At 42.3% G+C, this 21,718-nt stretch overlaps 1 protein-coding gene across 1 annotated transcript in view; it reads left to right on the forward strand.

Annotated features, from left to right (window-relative positions):
- The first annotated feature begins 386 nt into the window (after positions 1-386).
- RHOBTB3 (Rho related BTB domain containing 3) overlaps positions 387-21,718 on the forward strand; it is an 80,051-nt gene continuing 58,719 nt past the window's right edge. The window contains exons 1-4 of the mRNA XM_073624531.1: positions 387-770; positions 7,807-7,984; positions 10,536-10,728; positions 15,374-15,528. Coding sequence (XP_073480632.1) covers positions 742-770; positions 7,807-7,984; positions 10,536-10,728; positions 15,374-15,528 — 555 coding nt within the window. The 5' untranslated portion in view covers positions 387-741. The remainder of the gene's footprint in view (positions 771-7,806; positions 7,985-10,535; positions 10,729-15,373; positions 15,529-21,718) is intronic.

The raw sequence follows: 21,718 nt of genomic DNA on the forward strand, positions 1-21,718 counted from the left end.
TCAGCAAATAAATAAGACTAAAGGCAATCCCATCCTGTAGAGAACCTCCCACAGAAAGGGCCATTCAATAGTATCAAAGGTCTTTTCTGTACCGAGGGAGGCCACCGCCCGTGTACCCATATTTGTATAACCTGGTGCGTTAGAGAGGCTGAGGTTTTTGTAATAGGTGAAGGCAAAGAACAGAGGACACATCCTAATCAGCAGCTCCTATGGGGGTAGCGCTACATTTGCTTGCATCTGATCTAAATCGATTGGAGAGGAAATTATGCATTTTCAATTGCTGGTTGAATTGCACATTGTTCAGATAATAAAATTGAAGTGTATGGCCAGAGTAAAGAAGATTATGCAATCAAAAATCAGCTCTGAATAGTCTTCCAAATGAAAGTAGAGGCACACTCTGATAGTCACTCCCCTCTGAAGCATCTAAAGATTTTGTCAGCACAGCTCTTGGCATACTAATCAGTACTGCTTTTCACATCTATGATACAACAAGGCGATTGTACGGGGACTGTTTAGCAGCATTCATGTCATCTGCCCACACACAGCTGTCCATAGCTCTTGCTGACTGAGCAGGCAGTGTGTGCTGCATTGGGATCTGCTAGTATTGGGATCCTCTGGTTGGGGAGGGAAGCAGCTACAATCAGGGCTGAGCAAAACAGGCTGAACATTAACCCACACAGGACTTGTGATTGCCTCTCCTATTCACTTTACTGCAACCAGGACTGTACATTGAGCAATGTGATGAGCTGGGAGCTCCGCCACTCAGACATGTAAGTCAATCTAAGGGGGCATCTAGGGGTAAATTAGTATATGTGTTCTAGCTAAGAGGCACACAGACAATACTGCTTAGCAAATGGCAGGGTGGACCTCTCCCCTGCATGGCAAGAATCTTTGTGTGCATGATGATAATGAGGGGTTCATCATCATGGGATCATTCTAAGGGTACCCCAGTTTTAGAAAGGTTAGAACAGTTAAGGATTTAACTGTATCAATCAAGCATGTTAAAGCTAAAATAGATATTTAATTTAATGAAATAGAACATTTGGAGTTTAAGTGATACCCTTACCTTATTAAAGATGCAAGCGTTCAAAATAACTTCGATCCCTGTATCAGGATTTATACATTACAAATTTAAAAAGCCTGATGAAGGGGCCTAAGTTATCCTGAAAGCTGTATCACTTAAACTACAAACTTCCTGCATTATTCAATAACCAACACAATACAAGGCTCAACGACTACTTTAATTAAGTAGAAAATGTATGTTTCAATCATTTGGTTTAGAGTACAATGTATATGAAAGGGGTTTACTATATAGTACCATGCACTGGTGCGACCAGCTGGAATCGTGGACAGATTAGCTGTATTTTTATAGCAGTGATTGCACACTATTCTCCATGAAGATTAGAATAGGAGAGCAGTAATAAAAGTGTCATTCTTTATAATGTGTCATTTTATAAAGCCTTCACTTGGCACATTCCACTTTATAAAAGAGGTAAAAGTTTGACTAGGATGATGACGTGTGCTGTATACTAGTCTGTAGTTAGAGCTGACAACAAGAAAACAAGGGGTGCCACTGGTGATTCTACATGCTACAACATTCCTAAAGGTAACATCCAAAGAAAAGTATATTGGCTTCTATAGTCACCTGCCATGTGCAGTAACACATGGCATGGTAATAAGCTGGCCATGCATCAATCAAATTTCACCCAATTTCTGTTGAATCGGCCGAAATTAATTCCATGGAGGCCCTGTCAGCACCGCCTGGCTTGACAAAAGTTTTTCAGACTTTAAACAAAGGGAGCCAGGCAAAAAATTCTCATCCGAACAGCGCCGGTATCCAATCAGATTAAGGCAGTGATCAGGTATTCTGACAGCCATGGGTGTTGGCTGTCGGAATACAATAGTCAGCACTGCAGATTTGTCCATGCATGCTTTTAGCAAGCAAATTCTGTCAATTGCCAGTAAACAAGAGGAACCTTAAGGCCTGTACACACGATACGAAAATCGGATTTGGAAAAATTTGTACGACAAGCTGTCTGCCGATTTTAGGATTGTTAGTATGGTGCATTGGACAGCCGATTTCGCTTTTTTGTCAGACAAAAGCTGGATGTGCAGAATATAACATTTTTGTCGGATGTGAATTCAACGTCATTAGTACGGTTTTCGTACTGAAAAAATCGTAAGAGCAAGACTATGCATGCTCAGAAATGAAAAAATACATACAAAACTATTCAACATATGTTGTTACTTCTGATGTATTCTGTCATCCGAAAATGTTCATATTGTGAGTAACCTCTTCACTTTCGACATAGCCTAGACTAGCATGCAACAAAAATGGTCGTCTGAAAATTTAAGCGTGTGTACGAGGCTTTAAGCAGGCCATACACACAAAGATTTCTTTTGTCTAGCCTGTGAGCCGAATGAAAGAAATCTAGCAAATTCCTCCATCCAAGCTTAAAAAACTGTTATAGTGCATTTCATTAAACTCCCTTCCTTTAGCATATTTTCTTGTAATTGGTTCTCTTTTATTGCAGGGACGTGCAGTCAGGGGAGGCAGGGGAGGCAGGGGAGGCAGAGCGTATGGTAATTAACCCCTTGCCACCCAGGCCAATTCTGACACTTCTCTTCTACATGTAAAAATCTTATTTTTTTTGCTAGAAAAATACTCAGAAACACCACACTTTATATATATTGTTTTAGCAGACACCCTAGGGAATAAAATGGTGGTCGTTGCAACTTTTTATGTTACACAGTATTTGCGCAGCAATTTTTCAAACACTTTTTTTTTGGAAAGAAACTGTTTCATGAATAAAAAACAAAACAAAACAAAAAAAACCACCAAAGTTAGCTCGGTTTTTTGGTATACTATGAAAGATGATGTTACATCAAGTAAATAGATACCTAACATGTCATGCTTTAAAATTGCGCACACTTGTGGAATGGTGCCAAACTTCAGTACTTAAAAATCTCCATAGGTGACGCTTTAAAATCTTTTACAGGTTACATGTTTAGATTTACAGAGGAGGTCTAGTGTTAGAATTATTGCTCACACTCTAATGATCGCAGTGTATGTAACCTGTGTGTAACTGGCTCTGATACTAGCCAGTGCCTCACCACCACTGACCTCACCGCACGTCCCTCTTTTATTGACATGTTCTACACCTATGCTGAGATACATCAGCTTTAGTTTTAAATAGGAATTGCTCTTTGCCTATCATAGTAGCACGTAGAGGGGGAGGAAGAGTGCATTTAAAGAAAGTCTGTACTTAGAAATATGTGATTTTCCATTGCTGACCGACTTCTGGAAATTATCGCTCACATGTAATAGGCATGCAGCAAATGTCACAGTAAGGTCATAACTCATGATCTATATGCATGTTCTAGGTTGGTGACTTAAAATGTAAAAAGCTTATCAATCAGCATGAGAGCCAGGCAACTAGCATTTTCAGAATCCGAGGACAGCAGCGATAATCCCCAGATTTAATTTATTGCTGGTGTCATTTACAGGCACCTATACTTTGTTTTGGAGTACATCACCCTTCACAATGCATATGTAGCATAAGGAGACCACCATGTAAACTGACTAGTGATGTGGCTCAGCATGAATAAGGCATCTCATCTACCGTCCCAAAAAAATGCAGCTTGTGAAATCTCCATTTACTGCTATTGTGAGGAAACTCATAGATCTAGGAGGGCGGTCAGTCCAGCAGGTGTGATATGATATCTTGCAACTCTGCTGTCAGATCTTTCCATTAATTGGAATGCTGGATGGTCAAATGTTCCAAGTGGAAAGGGGATGGTTGGAGAAGATCAGGGACACTGGAAGACTTTGCATTGAAACAAGCTGTACCTAGCAGGAATACACATTCATTACTAAAATGAAGCGCAATCCACAGACAGTCAAAGACACTCATTTTCATAGATGCTGGTGTGAAGGTCTTAAAGTAGAACTATTGTCACTTTTTTTCCCATTTTGGATAGAGTAAGAAGGGTTATAACCCCTATCAGTTTTTTTTTTGTCATCTGTGTCCCATTGGGGAGATTTGCATTCACTTCCTGTCCCATAGCCAAAACAGGAAGTGAGAGAAAATCCCTGCAAATATGGGGAATCCCTTGTGGCCCCCCAGGTCACCAGAACTAGTGTCCCCATTGGAATAATTTCCCTCTATTCAGGGCTTTTTTTCTCTGAGAATAGGTGCAGGAACTCCCCCCCCCCCCCCATCTGAGTCACCCCTTCTCTCTGCCCCCTACCCACCTCTGACCACCGTCCCTTGATTCCACCCCCTACCCACCTACCAGTACTGCCCCTTTTAGAGAATACAGAACCAAGTATCATTTTGTGGTGCTAAATCATTTGTATGGAACATGTTAATGGTAAAAAGAAAAGCAGTAAAATAGATCCCCTGCATCCAGCAACAATAGAATCCTAGCAATAGATCCCCACACAACAATGGACTCCCCCAGCAACAATGGACTCCACCCCAACAACAATAGATTCCCTGCAGCAACAGTGAACCACCTACAACAAAATATCCACCCAAGCAACATTAGACCCCCCCCCCCCAGCAGCAACAGATCTTACAGCAGCCAGCATCAATAGATCCTCCAGCAGCCAATAAAAAATAGACCTCTACCTCAACAGTAGATCCTTTCCAGCAACATAAGACCCCCCAGCAACAATATATCCCCCATCAGCAACAATAGACCCTCACACAAAATCAGATCCCCACCAGTGACAATAGAACCCCCAGCAGCCAACATCAATAGACCCTCCAGCACACCCCACACCCCATGCTAATACATACATTCAGTGCTGGAGGTGCCGGACTGCGTTCCCCCACGTTCACGCTGAAAAAAAGCCCTGCCTCTATTTCCTTTCTGGAGACTATCCAAAATTTTGAATTTTCTTTAACTTTTGCTTTTAATCATGATTGCAAACAGGACAAATAGAGAGGGTGAATCTCCCTAACGGGGTCAGAGAGGGCAATATAAACCTAATAGGTGTTCTAATCCCTCTCCACTCCACTGGCCAAAACTAAAAAAAGTTTTGCTTTTATTTACTTAAAGGCTTGGGCAGGGTAATCCTTAGGCTAGAATCACATCTATGTGTCCCCCCCCCCCCCCCCTCCAATTAATTTTCTATTAAAATTAATGAAATAGCATTAGAATGCATGTTAATGCTTGTCAGCACATGTTAACATGCATTGCTGAACATTTTCAAAGTGTGTTGTGATGCACTTTGTGTTGGATATTAAAGTACATAATGACACACATTGGCATGCGTCATTGTACATTATTTTTGTTATGATGTGTCATCATGCATCATGATGCGCATTTTAAAGCATGCGTTGGAAAGTACTTGATTTTGGTGGAAAATGCATCAAGCAAAGACACAGATGTAATTCTCACCTTAAAATGGGACTCTGCACAAGATATAATTGATAGCAAAATCACCAACCCACCACACCCTGCATATCCCATAACCTTTTTAATCACCTGAGCGATCAGTAGCCAGACCCAAGTGCTGTCATGCAATTCTGTGTAGTACCCTCTAGTGTGCTACTAGTGGTAATGCAGGCAAATTTATATTTTGGCTCATGGTAAAATGAGTCTGAATCTGGGTCAAAATTTTACCACAGTTCAGGGCTGGATGACTCATACAGGCAGGTCTCTGGTGTCTCCCCCTGGTTCTGGAAGGTTGGAGAACCTTCTGGAAACTAGAGGGCGGAGGCCAGGAGGGTTGATCTGCATACTTAGGGAAATTTGGCCAATCCCCAGGCAGTGGGCCTGGTATGGTGGCTAAGTCAGCCCTTAAATATGGATGAGTCATGATGGCAGGGGAGTTGGGTGGAAGATGAAGTGCTGAGGAGACTCTCAGTGGCCCTCGAGTAGAACCACAGCTGGGGGGGGATGCTCTGCCTCGGGCTGGCTTGGGAGGATTCTGACAGCATCACAGTTTGAAAGGGAATTCTTATCCTAAGAAGCAGCAAGAGCAAGGAGGACAGTGTGAGTACATCAGCACAGTCAGGAACTTGCAAAGGGAAAGAATGTTGCATGTAGCAAGCCTTTTTGGAAGACAGTGTTGGGCTTAAATCTTTCCTTTACTTTGCCCTGAGAGATCTTCAGTAGCAGCCAGGTGGGCTAATGAAGAAGCAGCCAGGTGGGCTGGTAGTTCCAGCAGTCAGTAGAACTGGGATCGGTGTCTACAGTGGAGTTGGAGTTGCTCCTGTATGTAACCTACATCATTGTTTGATACTTTCTGAAGGGACTGAGAGTTCCTAGTACTTAAGGGGCTTTTGCTTTTCTATCACAGACTGTCAGCAGTCGGGGGTGAGATCAATCAGAGTTGTACATAGAGAAAAAGAGGAGACAAACCAGAGTTGTACATAGGGAAGATGTTGTCCCTGGTTTTGTTGCTATCAAGTTGGGGCATCCCATGATTCCCATCCAAGTTATTAGCCCTAATAAAACATAAAAACCAAGCTCAACTGTTCCTTGTGTCTGGAGAAAGTGTGGAGAATATTTGTTGCCTGGCTGTGCAAGAGGGGGGAACCCAATCACCAGCGCCTCCTTCAGGGGGGAGTGCTACATCTGGATATTGCACCCTCATACGACAGAACTGAGGTCTAGCTGTTGGCTGCTTCGGCACTAGGCACTGTATTGTAGAGAAACAGGTGGCATGTCACTTGCTCCTTCATCCATGATTTGGATTATAGACACTGGAAGGTGCCTAGAAGGCAAGGACAATGGATTGAGGATTTCTTTTTTTCTGACAGGTGTACTTCAATGTGAAATACATTAAATGTAAGACAGCTGTCTGCAACAAGTGAATAGATTTGGTAACAAAGAGTACCTGGTGCACACAAACGCTTTCCTATAATAGATAACCCTGACAATCATTCATTGGGAACATTGGCTTTTCATTTGTCCATTCTTCCACAAAGATAAGCATGAAAAAGACTAGAGCAAGGGGTGTCTGCTCATTGTATAGACGTGCATGCCAGGCAATATTCACAAAGCGACAAATAGTAAGGCATTGGAGTCAGGGAAAAAGAACAAGAGAAAAAAAGCTAAATAGCACAAACAGAGGGCGGGAGAAACCCCCACAAAAGCCATTAAGTCTATATGGTAAATGAGGTACAAATTAAGTCCACAATAGTGATGGCTGCTGCACTTCTTCTCAGGATATTGTATCTCCTCTATACATTGTAAAAACAAGAGGAAACAAAGGCGCCGCCATCTAAGTGTATCTATTTATTAAATGAACATTAAAAACAATTAAGATTGCACTCACAGGATGTAAATTGGGCATATCATCAATCAGTCTGTACATCTGTTCCAGAGGGCCAATAGTCCAGGGATGGCTTGGTAGACTCTGTATATCCCACTGCAAAGAGGATGAGTACAGCCGCTGTGTCTCCTGCGATGGAGGGTGGCTGTGTGCCTGATGATATGCCCAATTTCTCTTCCATCCTGTGACTGCAATCGTAATTGTTTTTATTGTTCATTTAATAAATACGTACACTTAGATGGCGGCGCCTTTGTTTCTTTTTGTTTTTACAGAGTCGGGGGTATTGCCAAGCTTGATGTTTAAAGGAAAGCTCTAAATTTGCATCTTAAGTTCAACTGCCCTTACCTCTGGCTCTACTGATCATTTTAAAATATCCTTTTTTCATTATATGCTTGTTTGAATTGTCCAGACTTCAAACACACAACACTGTGATAATATTTGTTTTATCAGCTTAGTTATCTATTTATTTAAACTGCTCAAATAAAATGAGTAAATAACAATTATATTTGTTTAAGGTCAATTGGGATTTTATCACTTGGGAAAGAGGACAATGAAGACCATTCAAGCCTGGTCTCGTTTTATCTTGGTCATAGAGCCAATGAATCTCACACACAGGAAAACCCAGGTCTCAAGGTCTACCAAGGCATTGTTCTGGGTCACGTCCAGGTAGCGGTGTATGAATATTCCGACTGGGTAAGTGTTTCATAATACAAGTCAGCCTGCATTCATTACTCATTAATGATATGCCCCAGGATACAAATGCAGAACTTTCAAAACCTTCAAACACCTCTAACAGCAAAACTGAAAGTAATGTCATAATGACTTAGTGTCAATATACCCACACCATAAAAAAATATCAATAAATGCTGTATTATATGCTGTTCATACTCATTCAGTCACTAGAAGATTTGTTTTCTGTATTCTGCAAAAAAACCTGATTGATCCTGCTGCTCACTATCTCCACCTTCTGTTCGTGTGCCCAATTCAGCTAGGGATTTTGCAGCTGTGTGGGCAACTCTACACATGCTCAGTTTTTAGTGCGTTTCTATGCTGAGCATTTCCTCCCTATCACATCTGAGCAGCCCATGTGACTATAGAGTCACACATGTGGGCATATACACAGTGGTAAATGACAGCCTACTCCCTCCTTCCTCCTCCATTCCCACTAACCAGTTAACACAATGGGGGCAGGATATTACATGTAGATTGATGGAGGCTTCACCTCGCTCTTATTCTAAGACACAGGCGGGATGGGCGTGACTGGCAGAAATCCGCCCACACCATGTTATTTCCACAAAATAATAAAGATTTGATTTCAAATATATATTTGTATGCCAATTTAAAACAGTTTATTGATATTATTAATTTATTTTTACTCTGTATTCCAAAGGCTGTTTTTTTTATTTTTAACATATTACCAACAGCAGAGGACTAGAAGCTCCTCCTGCTTATGTTTCCCTGCAGACAGGCTGGGAAAGATCTAGGTCATGTGACAACTGTATATTGATTAGGAAAAAGGTACTTTTTTTTTTAAATTAAAATAATTACAGTGCCATCATCCATATACAGAAATGAAAGGGACAATGTAAATTAAACATTGTGTGTTTAATATCACTTTAACTTATTTAAAATCTCCTTGTTGTCCTTAAAGTCATAGACTTGCTTGTTTACTTTGGAGGAGTTTTATGTTGTAAAGAAATTGTGGTCTACCTTTCTTAATTCCCTTCTGAAAGTGCTAGGTGTCTGTTTGTGTCTGGCTTCTATACTTTCTACGTCGCTTAGGCTTATGCCGCATACACACAAAAAGACTTTTCGACCGGACTGAGTTCGGCAGACAATTTGACCATGTGTGGGCTTCATCGGACCTGCAGCAGACTTTTTCAGACGGACTTTAGATTTGGAACATGTTTCAAATCTTTCCGATGGACTCGAGTCTGGTCGAAAAGTTTGCTCGTCTGTATGCTAGTCCGATGGACGAAAACCGACGCTAGGGCAGCTATTGGCTACTGGCTATCAACTTCCTTATTGTCATGTGTAGGCGAGTCCGTTTGTTCGGAAAGCCCGTTGGAAGTCCGCCGAAAGTCCGTTGGATAGACTGTAGGACCAGTCCGGTCGAAAAGTCCGTTCGTGTGTACGCGGCATAAGTGTACACTAGCTTCAAAAGCAGGAGTTTCATGAGCATTTTTGAAGGTTCATGAATGCCTGTGAAAATTCTGTGCAATGTGGCGCTCAGTGTTGTTCACATGGTTGCCTAATGCCCTGTACACACAATAGGATTTTCCAACAACAAATGTTCGATGGGAGCTTGTTGTCGGAAATTCCAACCATGTGTAGGCTCCATCGGACATTTTCCATCGGAATTTCCGATAAACAAAATTTGAGATCTATATCTCAAATTTTCCGACAACAAAATCTGTTGTCGAAAATTCCGATCATGTGTACACAATTCCGACACACAAAATCCCATGCATGCTCAGAATCAAGCAGAAGAGCAGCACTGGCTTTTGAACTTCATTTTTCTCGGCTCGTCGTACGTGTTGTACATCACCACGTTCTTGACTTTCGGAATTTCCGACAACATTTGTGCGAACGTTTGTATGCAAGACAAGTTTGAGCCAAAATCCTTAGGAAATAAATCCAGGATTTTGTTGTCGGAAAATCCTGTCGTGTACAGGGTATTAGTGTTGCATTGTGTCAAAATTGACCCAACATGTATTGTTTCTCAGGTTTTGCCACAAACACCCCTATGGTATGTTTGAGATGCATTTAGAAAGCAGTACTACATGAGATAGTATAAAAAAACCAACAAGGAGGGGCAGCTTGCACGTTTTTTTTACGCAACAAAAACCCAAACACAAACCCATAAAAAAAGTATCAAAAACACACCATTAATGCATCTTAATGCTTTAGGTGTGTTAATGGTTGCTCAAATTTCTTTGCCTGTTTAAAAGAGTTTTTTTTGACAGGCATTCGTGGAGCTTCAAAACGCTCATGAAACACCTGCTTTTCCAGTTAATGTAAACTTATCCTAAAAGAATAATTCAAGGCATTGGTTATACATAGTTACATTCATGCACCTTGTCGGATTCTCTCCAACAGCTCTCTCCCTCTGACTTATATTGGCTCACATGATGAATGAGCTCTTAAAAAAGCCACAGAAGTGTTCCTTTTGTTCCTTTCAGAACTCCAATGATTTTATTAATGTCACTCACCATGAACCTTATTGGTATTGATGTTTTTATAGGATGCATTTGACAATGACTCACAGGGATCTCAGAACAGACTTCAAGAAACAGATATTGTTGTAATCAAGTTCTCCGTCAATGACAAGGCTTCGTTTCTGAATATAAAGAATCATTTTGTGCCGGTGGTAAAGCAAATCTTCAGCCATAGTTTTGTTCCTGTTATGGTTCTGGCCATTGGTACTAGACAAAATGGTGAGTGCAGCTGGGTTTCTTATTGTATTTAATTACTTGGAACATATTTGAGTTACTAGTAACCTACATCTTAGGCTAGATCACTTTTATAGTGTGTGCCTATTGATATATGTGACTTGGCTGAAACAGCAGGAACCTGCTACTTGCTCGTAAATGGTATAGGACAATGTTGTCAGGTTACATGGAATGATGTTGTGGGGATTTTTGTTGGTGGGATTATATACCAACATTCTTCATTGAACACTAAAGCCCCATACACACTATCAGATTTTCTGCTGAGTTTTTCCTTCAGATTTACCAAAAACCATGTAGTGCAAGGGCCTGCTTGATTGCATACACATTGAAACTCCTAAGGTTTGACCTCATATTATATGGTTTTGGTAAATCTGAAGGAAAAACTCAGCAGAAAATCTGAGAGTGTGTATGGTGCTTAACATAGCATAAGCATAGTGGGGTTGATTTACTAAAACTGAAGAGTGCAAAATCTGGTGCGGCTTTGCATAGACACCAATCAGCTTCCAGTTTTTTTTTTGTCAAAGCTTAATTGAACAAGCTGAAGTTAGAAGCTGTTTGGCTACCATGTACAGCTGCACCAGATTTTGTGCTCTCCAGTTTTTGTAAATCAACCCCAGTGTTTTAACTTCTTTATACCCTATATATCCTTTTTTTTGTTCTAATAATGTCCTATCCTACTGCCTGTGTTGATAGACACAACTTAGTTGCTGAGGGACCGTCCCCTGAAATTTGCTGGAAAAACAACATTTCCAGGACAGTCAATCTCCTGTGTCCCATATACCTTCACTGGTTTCTCCCATTGACCTCCTACATCAATATTATGTTCTGTAGTGATGTGGAGGTCAGCAGGAGGAAACAATGAGCCTTGTGAGGGACACAGGGGATCGGCATTCCCAAATGTGTTGGTTTGATAGCAGACTTTGGGGGATTACTCTGCATGAGGCAGTGCAGACAGGGTAAGTACTCTGTTTTTTTTTTTTTTTGCAGGTATATACTTTTGGGGGAATTTCGTTTTCACATCAGGCTCCTTTTTTAAGGTTCCTATGGTGGATTTAGTTATCAATACTATTCACTTCTAACTAAAGAAAGATGTTAAAGAAAACGCTTTGTCTTTTTGAAGGGCTTATGTTGACAGACATTTTTCTGTGTTTGACATACTTTTGATAAAATGGAGCAAAGTTCCATTGACTTTAATTAAAGTGTTTGTTACCCCAAAACTTCATATTCCTGAAATGTACATCATTCTGATGCTGTACCATGTACTTGTATGACAAAGTATACCATTCTCTTTGTATTGCTTCCTTTGTGTGAAATCCCTGGTGTTCCTGCCAGTCCCTCTGCTTTCCTATTTAAAACTGACCACACTAAACAGGAGAGTATACCGTGGTCAGTTCCCTAGCTATCCTGGGAACTCAGTGTGCTCTCCTCCAATGATCAGATTTGTCCTGACATGCCCCCTCCCCCCCTTCCCACACAATTATTCACTGGTAAGCTCAGTGTGCTGTTGCTTCTCCATCCCCCAGCTCTTATGCAACAGAGAACAGAGAAAATGTGATTATCCATATCCATTATGATCAATTTGTGTATGTGTCTCCTTAGCCTTCTGCAAAGTAGCTCATATGTAGTTCTGCTATTTACCACCTGAGAGCTCCTGTTTTCCCTCTTTGAATTCCATATTATATTGTGGTCAATTTTACTTCCATTGACCAAATTTACTATATTTTTAGATTTGTGTTTGTCTCCCCTCCGGTATTTGACACCAGGACGCCCGGCACACTAAGCCGCCCGGATTCGACTGAGGCGGCTTTCCATGGAGACCATAGACGCAGTGTCACCGCGTCTGTCCTCCATCTTACTTACTTGACGGCAGCGCATGTGCGGTCGGTATGGGGGCGTGCGTGCATGGCTCAGGAAGCCAATGCGTGTGCGCCCTGGGCTTTTTGGTCTTCCCCCTGCTCCCGGACGCAGCTGAAGTAATTTCGGCGTGATCTGGGATTGGAGTGGGAAGTATAAGATGCCCTTGGAGATATGCACAACATCCACCGTTTGGTTTGGATGTTAGGACGTATCTCTATGTGGACACTACACCTACGCAAGGTGTGATGGAGCAAGGATCTCTTATTGTTTTTTTGGGTGTTTTTCACCTCATCTGGGGTTTTCTCTTTCACATGTTGTTCAATTTTTATTTACAACTCTGGCCCTGATTTGTCCCTCTGGGTGTAATATATATATAGACTAAATCCGTTGTGGGTTATACCAGGCATCAATGCTGTAATATGTAGATCTATATCCAACATAAGTATTTGAATCTGTAGAGACATTTATCTCTACAAATTTCTAAACTCTGAATACATTAATGCAGTAAAAAACTTTAATCGCATTGGTATAAATAATTTCATTTAAAATTTCTATATAGATAGATATATAGTAACTTGTTTACTATGGGCATAAGTATTCTGGGCTACCCTACACTTATATTTTTGTATATATCTTTATTCTCTATATTACCAGTTTTAACATAATTAGGTGATTTAGTAATAAAAGTAAAAAAGATCAAATCATTTCTTAATGGAAATCTAGATATAAAATATATTAATTTTATATTCAGACTGCTAATTCATGGTTATATACTTAATATCCCTCTAGTATATACCATCCATATATATCCACAAACCATCCCTGCATACTAAACTCTTTCCCATGTTGGTACAGGTAGCAGGCATCACTGATATATACCAATAGCTTTTGATATTTTTCTAAAGTAACCAAATTAAGTCTTGCTCATCCTTGTCAGACCTCTACTCTTTTTTCATTATTATTTTTTTTAATTATTTGCACCCATAGAGCAACGCATGCTGACTGACTTCAGCGGTTCTGGCTGATCTGTGACCCTTGGGGCGTTTGGACTTTTCTTGATTCAGATTTGTAATCATTCTATATAAACTACTAACAGTAGCTGCTTTGTGTGGAAGGTTCCGCAGACACTGTCCTATCTAATATATATATTTTTTTAAAGTTTTTGTGGAATGCTTTCATCTGTAACACCACTACAATATATGTGAGTTGTGTGAAAACTACCTTTTAATGTAAAGATATTATACTTTATTAATTGAAAAATTGTTTAATGATTACACTTACAATGTATTTTTCTCAAACCACTATATTGTAGATACACGATCAATCATCTTATAGACCCCTGAAGAAAGAGTTATCCAATAGACTGAAACGCATCGGCTGAACCTAGAGAGTTTCGATGTTATCTATGTGGTGATTGTGTACAGTTACTGTAACCAGTCCAGTATATTTTAATGTTATACTATGTTTAATATATTGCATATTTTTTCAGTACGACAATGCATTAGTACCTTTAAAGTCCTTTTAGGGGTCCCTCTCTTCCGGGTATATAGAGGCTCCAGAAGGAAGTTCACCTCACCCCCCCTCCCCCCCTCCCTGCAATCTTTTGGGACACGTCACAGGTCCCAGAAGATTGCCTGGCCATTTACAACGCGCAGCGTGGCTCGCGCTTGAAGCCACAGCCGGGAGCCCACAGTAACAATGCCGGCACCATGGAGAGGCGGGGGAGAGGAGCAGGGCTTCATGCGCCTGCATCACTGGACCATGGGACAGGAGAGTGTGACTTTTTGTAGCTGCTGACTTTTAAATGGGTGGAACTCTGCTTTAGACACTACACATGGAAGTTCAGAGGCAGCGTTTGACCTACCTTACACTGACTTTCTTTGGACATAGCATGTTCTATTGAGGAGTATTAAATGGCAAGCAAAGCAGGTCAAACATGGCATTTTCAAATAGCAAACGCAACGTTTGATAAAAGAACACCCATGGACGTAGGCCTTTAAGCTGCAAGCACCCTGTGTAAAACCTGCACGTTGGCAGAAGATACATCTTTTATTGTTTTGACATCATTTCTCATCTAGTGTAGTGTATAAGGCAAGATAAATACCTGAGATTCTTTGGGCCAAAGTGTAAAGGAAGTTAATATTTAGCTCTGTATCTTTCTCAGCTGTAAACTAAATCAGCAGTTGGTCTGAAATATAATATTGTTCTATAGATTTCCAGGTTTTCTCACGTGTATAGAGAGGAAGCAGAATATATTCATATGCAATCCTGGATTTGCAAAGACTGTATTGTTAGTGTTGTGCTCTTTTATGTTATGGGGAGTCTGGAGATAACATAAATCAAACATTCCAATTACATCATAAATCATAAATGCATGTAATAGTACAGCTATGAAGAGAAGTCTAAACACCCCTTCTCCCAAGAGGCACAAAACCATACTCTGACAATGCATGTTTGTATGTTTTATGCTTGAAATGCAAGAAAACACTGCATTACCAAAGTAGGCCTGTTTCTAATAAGCCATGCAATATAGTGCCCATACTACTGAATGATATAGAATACAACTGACCCAATTATTATACATTTTTTTTTAATTTTAGTGAATTGCCCAGACAAAATCGTATTGATTATGGCTAAATTTAGACATCCCCAGTTCCCCACACATGAAAAGGATCAGTGAGCAGTCTAATGTACTTATGTAGCAATGATCTCATGCAGGGTGACCAATGTATGTATATAGTTATTGAGTCAGTAAATGCCATTTATTTTTTAGATGGTCCATTCTGTACTTGTCCTATGTGCAACTCGGACAGAGAGATTTCTGTCACTACTAATGAAGGGCTTCAGCTTGCCAAGGACATAGGGGGAACTTATCTAGAACTGCTGGCTCTGAATTACTTCTATGTAGTGAAATACTTTGGTGGAGTGGTAAGTACATACAAAGTACATTTATGTCATTTATATCTTGCTGAGAGTTTGCATTTGTTGCTTTAACATTAGTCATACACGCTTGTATCATCCAAGGTCTGTAGAAGGAAAGGACTTCTCCTAAAGGGTTACAGGAGTGTAATGGGTTTTGCACTCCTGTGACACGATTTCAGCAGAGAGCGGTCTGAATTCCGCTTTCCGCTGACGTCACCAAGTTCAGTTCAGACACCGCGTCATTCCGACTTCGGAAGTCTGGATCCGCCAGGTGTCTGGACTGATGGCAGTCTCAGCCTCTCAGCGAGCCACTGAGAGACTGAGACAGCCGCTCTCCGCCCCTCCACAGCTCAGCGCTCCAATGAGCGTGGTAGAGCAGAGCAGGAGAGCTGCTGATTGACAGTCAGCAGCTCTCAGTTCGGGAGCTGAGAAAACCGAGCCATCGGCTATGTTTGATCGCTCGGTTCTCAGTGCAGAGACGCCGGGGGACAGATGCAGCATCGGAGCGATGCTGCATTCACCTAGATAAGTGTGAATAGGGAAAAATACCAAACCCATACTTCTCCTTTAAGTAATATTTTTATTTATGGTCACCTGTGCCGGCTGTCTCCCGAGATCTGCCTGGACTGATGGGAAATGTTGCATCCAATGAGTGTGCAGTCAGACAGTATATGAGACAGTATCACACTGAGCCGATATTAATGCTTGACAGAGCCGTTCAGGTGTGTGACACTGTCATGTAATGTAACTGAATGCAGAGAGAGACCGTGTAAAAACTGAGTGTTGATGTCGGGGGTGGGCAGGACCCAGCAGCTATCAAACACCAGCCAATGGGATGGGGTCTGGGGGGGCCGCAACGTGTATGTGCCCCATCCCCTTTCTTAAGCAGTCCAATCATTGGCTGGTATTTGATAGCTGCTGGGTCCCGCCCACCCCAACATCACCGCTGAATTTTGACAGATGGTCTCTCTCTGCATGCAGTTACATTATATGACAGTGTCACACACAGTTTCACTAAGCGTCAATATCAGTTCAGTGTGAAACTCCCTCTCTTCTGTCAGTGCCACTTGTCAGTGCCAATCAGTGCCACCTGTCAGTGCCACATGTCATTGCCACCTGTCAGTGCCAATCAGTGCCACCTGCTAGTGCCACCTGCCAGTGTCAATTAGTGCCACCTGTGAATGTGTCAATTAGTGCCACCTGTCAGTGCCAATCAGTGCCACCTATCAATGCTGCCTAATATCAGTGCCCAGTGCCAACCAATGCCACCTATCAGTGCCAATCAGTGTTTCCAATCAGTACCACCTACCAGTGCCAATCAGTGCCACCTGCCAGTGCCACCTGCCAGTGCAAATCAGTGCCACCTGTCAGTGTCAATTAGTGCCATCTATCAGTGCCACCTAATATCAGTGCCAATCAGTGTTTCCAATCAGTGCCACCTACCAATGCCAATCAGTGCCGTCAATCAGTGCCAGTGCTTCCAATCAGTGCCCATCAGTGCCACCTATCAGTGCCCATCAGTGCTGCCAATCAAAGCCCATGAGTGCCACCTATCAGCGCCCATCAGTGCTGACTATCAGTGCCCAACAGTGCTACCAATTAGTGCCAATCAGTGCCACTAAATGCTGCCAATCAGTGCTGCCTATCAGTGCCGATCAGTGTAGCCTATCAGTGCCATTAGTGCTGTCAATAAGTGCCAATCAGGGCCCATCAGTGCTGCCTATCAGTGCCAACCAGTGCTGCTAATCAGTGCCAATCAGTGCTTTCTATTAGTGCCAATCAGTGCAGCCTATCAGTGCCAATCATTGCTGCCTGTCAGTGCTGCCAATCAGTGCCAATCAATGCACTGAGTGCAGGGATGGGGCGATGAACTCAGCAGCCAGGCACATTGTCAATGGGGGGCCAGCCTGGTGGGGCACAACTGAAATCTGTTGATGTTTATTAATTCCACATGCCGATCTTTAGTATAATAGGTAATCACCACACTACTATTTACAAAAAACTACTGGAGGTAAAATAAAAAAGTGTCAGTAAAAGGCCTGCCACTAAGCACTTTTATGGGTTCCCACACCACAGAAAAAAAAAGTGCAGCGCTAACTTACTGATTAATAATGGTGGAATCCTCTAATGTATGGAAATCTCAACAGGCTTCAATATTATTACAATACCGGTCTCTGATACGCAACTTCAATTGTAATACACATCAAACTGAAAATAAGACATACTGTATAAAATGAAACTTAGCAGGGATGGTGGAAACCCCTCCTATAGATATTGGCTATAAAAAAATGTTTTCATCAGTTTAGGCCATTATGTATTCTGCTACAAAATAACAATAAATAACAATGATTGGTTTGCGTAAAAGTTATAGCATCCACAAAATAGGGAATAGATTTATGGCAATTTTAATCAGATTTTCTGATAAATTTATTTTTAGTTATCATGATATAAAATAATGAATGTGAAGGCCTTTTGATGGGCGTGATTTTTTTGGGGGGGAGGGCAGCATTACATTCTTGGGCCCAGGCAGCACAATGTCTTAGGCCAGCCCTGGGGGTGGCCAACAATGCACCCACAGCCACCAGCCCCGCACTCACCCCATCTAGGTCAGGGGCAGTGATTCCTCTGGGCGGCGGCTTCCCCTGTGTCTCCTCCTCCTCGGCATCATGGTGGCTTCCGCGATGCTTCTCCTCCCTCCTCCTCCTAGGCAGCCAATAGGATCGCTTCTCCTCTCGGCCAATCGAAGACCGGCTTCCTGATTGGCCGGGAGGAGAATCAGGAAGACAATAGCGAATAGAGCCTCAGGCTCTAATCATGTGCTTCAAAAAAAAAAAAAGAAAACCTCATTGGAATCCATGCGTCCGGTGCCCTGCATGTAGATTAGGGGCCGGGCGCATGGATCAGGGGGGCGGTGCCCCTTCGCCCTGTATGGACGGGCCACCACTGCTTTTAAAGCAGAGGTAGTTTAATAGGAGTACACAAAAAAAATATGAAAAAATGCGGGTTGATGTCATTTTTCAGACGCTGCCATAATAAAGAAAAACACACTTCTTCCCAAGAAAGCTGCTAAACAGCACTTCATACTTAAAAACGCACACAAGAAAAGCCTCAAAATCACATATATACTGAATGTGGACCTAGGCAGATGGTGTCCTATTGTTGCTACCATTTACTACATTTTGTACATAATCTGTGCTCTCTATGATGCTATAAAACAAATACATTTGTTTTCAGTGCTGCAGCCTGGAACTGGTAGACTTTGGTGCAAAGCTCTTCTGCACTGAAAACTAATGTGAAAAAAGGAGGCCAGAGTTTAATGCTATACTAAAGAATTTTTTTTACACTTAACTCTTTCTTACACTTAACAAAAACCTAAAACCAGACCTTAACATGTAATCCCTAAATGTGCCTTTAACAGGTTTCTGCAGTCTGTACATACCCTCCAATCATGTTACATACATAGTTACATAGTAGGTGAGGTTGAAAAAAGGTATTTGTGAATTGAAATCATATCCCCTCTCAAGCGTCTCTTCCCCAGAGACAATAAGTTCAGTGCTTGTAACCTTTCTTCATAAAGTCCCCCATTTACTGTATGTGTGGTTTGTGTAAAGATTTGTGCATGTCTTCTTTTGTTGGACAAGAGTAGTAATAGAATTCCTTGTGTTATGGCACTGCATCAAAGGGCCCATTTTATGAAGGAGGGGTTTATCTTTTCTGTGGAAGGATATCAATATTATTGCAGACCTTATGTCACAAAAATGACTTCAGTTCTTCTGGTCGCCTTTTTACTGCCCTAATGCTTTAAGTTGAACTCCAGGCACAGTGATTTTTTCAGAATATATTCCTCGATATCCATAAAGACTAAAGAATGCAGGGCTGCTAATAGAAATCATGGGGCCCCATACAGGCCACCTGACAGGGCCCCCCCTCCTATGAAAATATCATATTTTTGCTAAAATGAAACGCCCGCAATGCTATGCTTTGCATCCATGGCAGGGATTATACCCCCATCGAACAAGACCTATTCAAGTGTACAGCGGCACAGAGGCAATATCTGCACCTCCACAGTGAGCGATCCTTACAGACCACTCACTGTGTTCATTCAGGGTGGTGTGTTCATTCAGGATGGTGAGCCCCCCCTCCTCCAGCTCACCATCCTGAAATAACCTACCTGTGTGCCCTCAGCACCTGCCAGGAGAGGAGGGAAAATAGCAGCACTGCGGGGAAAGGGGCACACAGGGGTCCCAGACAGCAGGAGGAAGGGGGCGCAGATACTAGAACTGATCCCCCTGCAGTGCAGCCAGAGGAAGAAAAGAAAAGTAGAAGCCAGCAGCACTGCACGAGAGTCACAAGTGTCTACAATAAGGCAGTATTGCTGACCCTCCTGCTCGACAGGTGCCCGAGCCCCCTTTTGAACTGATGAGGGCTGGGCCCAGTACAGGAGGGCTGGCTGTACTGCCTTATCAGTGGCCCTGACCAAATGCCTTCGTAAACCCAGTTATTACCTTGTAAGAGTAGCGGTTATATCATCACTGGTCTGCTTGTAGCCTGTATAAAGAGCAGAGCTGTGGGATAGACCCACCAAGCCCACCCACTACAGGATGCCTGCAGAACACTACAGGAGTGGAGGCATGACCAGTCACCGAGCACAAGGAGACCAAGTAGCAGTGACCGGTCTTCATTGCAGGAAGCTCCTACACAGAGGCAAAGTTTCCCACTGGATTACTGCACAGATATAGAAGAAATGTACACCAGGAGTCCTGTAAAAATACAAACACCTATTGTATTTAATCAAAATTTGCATATCCCGGAGTTCAGCTTTTGGCCTATAGTTGTCTAAAAATACTGTCTGCTTTCTTGGAGAGGGTCTTTTCAATCGTACTTCTTCACCTTCACTTTTACATGTCTGCTGTTGTTAGTTCTTGTGTGGGCATAGTAAGGCCCATGTCACCCTAGTAATGTTATCATTGGTGAAAACTCACCTAGCAACAGGATAGGTAAAATGTGCAGTAAAAACACCCAGCTGTTTGTATGTGTCATTCCATCTGTATGAAGGTGCCTACAATTTTAGTAGTGATTGTCATTTATGGGTTAATGTCTTGGTATTTTAGGGTTATTGCACTGTGGTGTGTCTGCCATTTGGCCTGTGCAGCTTCCTGTAGCAGGGGTATTTAAGCAGGTAGGGGTTGGGCCAGAGGTGGATATTGGTCTTAGGAGTGAGAAGGACCATACTGTGGATAGAGGAATGTAGTGTTGCACCTAAGTAGGGTTACTCCTTGGTGGGACCCTGAAATGGGATTCCTAGCAAGCCATGTACCATCGATTGGGAACTATTACAAGCTAAAGGTATGAGCCCCCACAGCATAGCCCAAAATCCTGCCTAAACCTTTAAAGAGGACTGCTGTTCACTTGTTGCATTGCCATGTGAATACTAGAAACAAACTATATGAAGAAGTGTACATTATGACATTTACTCGGTAAACAAAGTTCCTGGTTAAACTCTTGGCACTGGTGCCTCCCGGCCCTTTAAGGGGTTTAGGATGTGAGAGGGCAGGATGGGGTTTATGGTCATGTGACTTCTGTCATTGGCTGTCACTAACGGTGGTCACATGATCAGAAAGCTCCCGATTGCAAGCAGCGATCGGGAGCTTTCGTTAGCCATCGGTAACTGTGCAGGGGGGCGCGCGCTCTCGGCATAGCTGTTTTTGCAAAATAGCACACAAATATGCGGCTGCTCGGTGCCAAGGCCCACCCGCCGATAGACCGCATATTTTGATGCTGTCGACACTAGCAGGTTAAGTGACTCATCTGATCTGGTTTTCTGTTAACACAAAGTGAGAGTGAAATCATGCAACATATGGAGATGGGGAACGAAGTGTAAACCTTCACATTAAATTACTGGGTGGTGAGTTCGGCTAGAACAATTACAGTACCCCAAGGACAGCGGAAGGTTGGCGGTCCCCAACCCTTGGCTGTACTACATTGCGGCGCAGCTGCAACACCTTGTAGGATCTATGACACATGAACCAATGGGCTCAGCAGCGCGATTGATGCTTTTTGCAACGGGTGCTGAGACCATTCCTCTGGGTCTAGAGGCACAAATGTTCGCGAAGTCTAATAAAAAAACTCTGACATTATCCCTGGCACAGAAAGTATGGAACAAAAGTAGACAACTACAGGGGGTGCAGGGATTTAC

Source organism: Aquarana catesbeiana, linkage group LG01, assembly GCF_042186555.1.
Source record: "Aquarana catesbeiana isolate 2022-GZ linkage group LG01, ASM4218655v1, whole genome shotgun sequence".
Classification (NCBI taxonomy): Eukaryota; Metazoa; Chordata; class Amphibia; order Anura; family Ranidae; genus Aquarana; species Aquarana catesbeiana.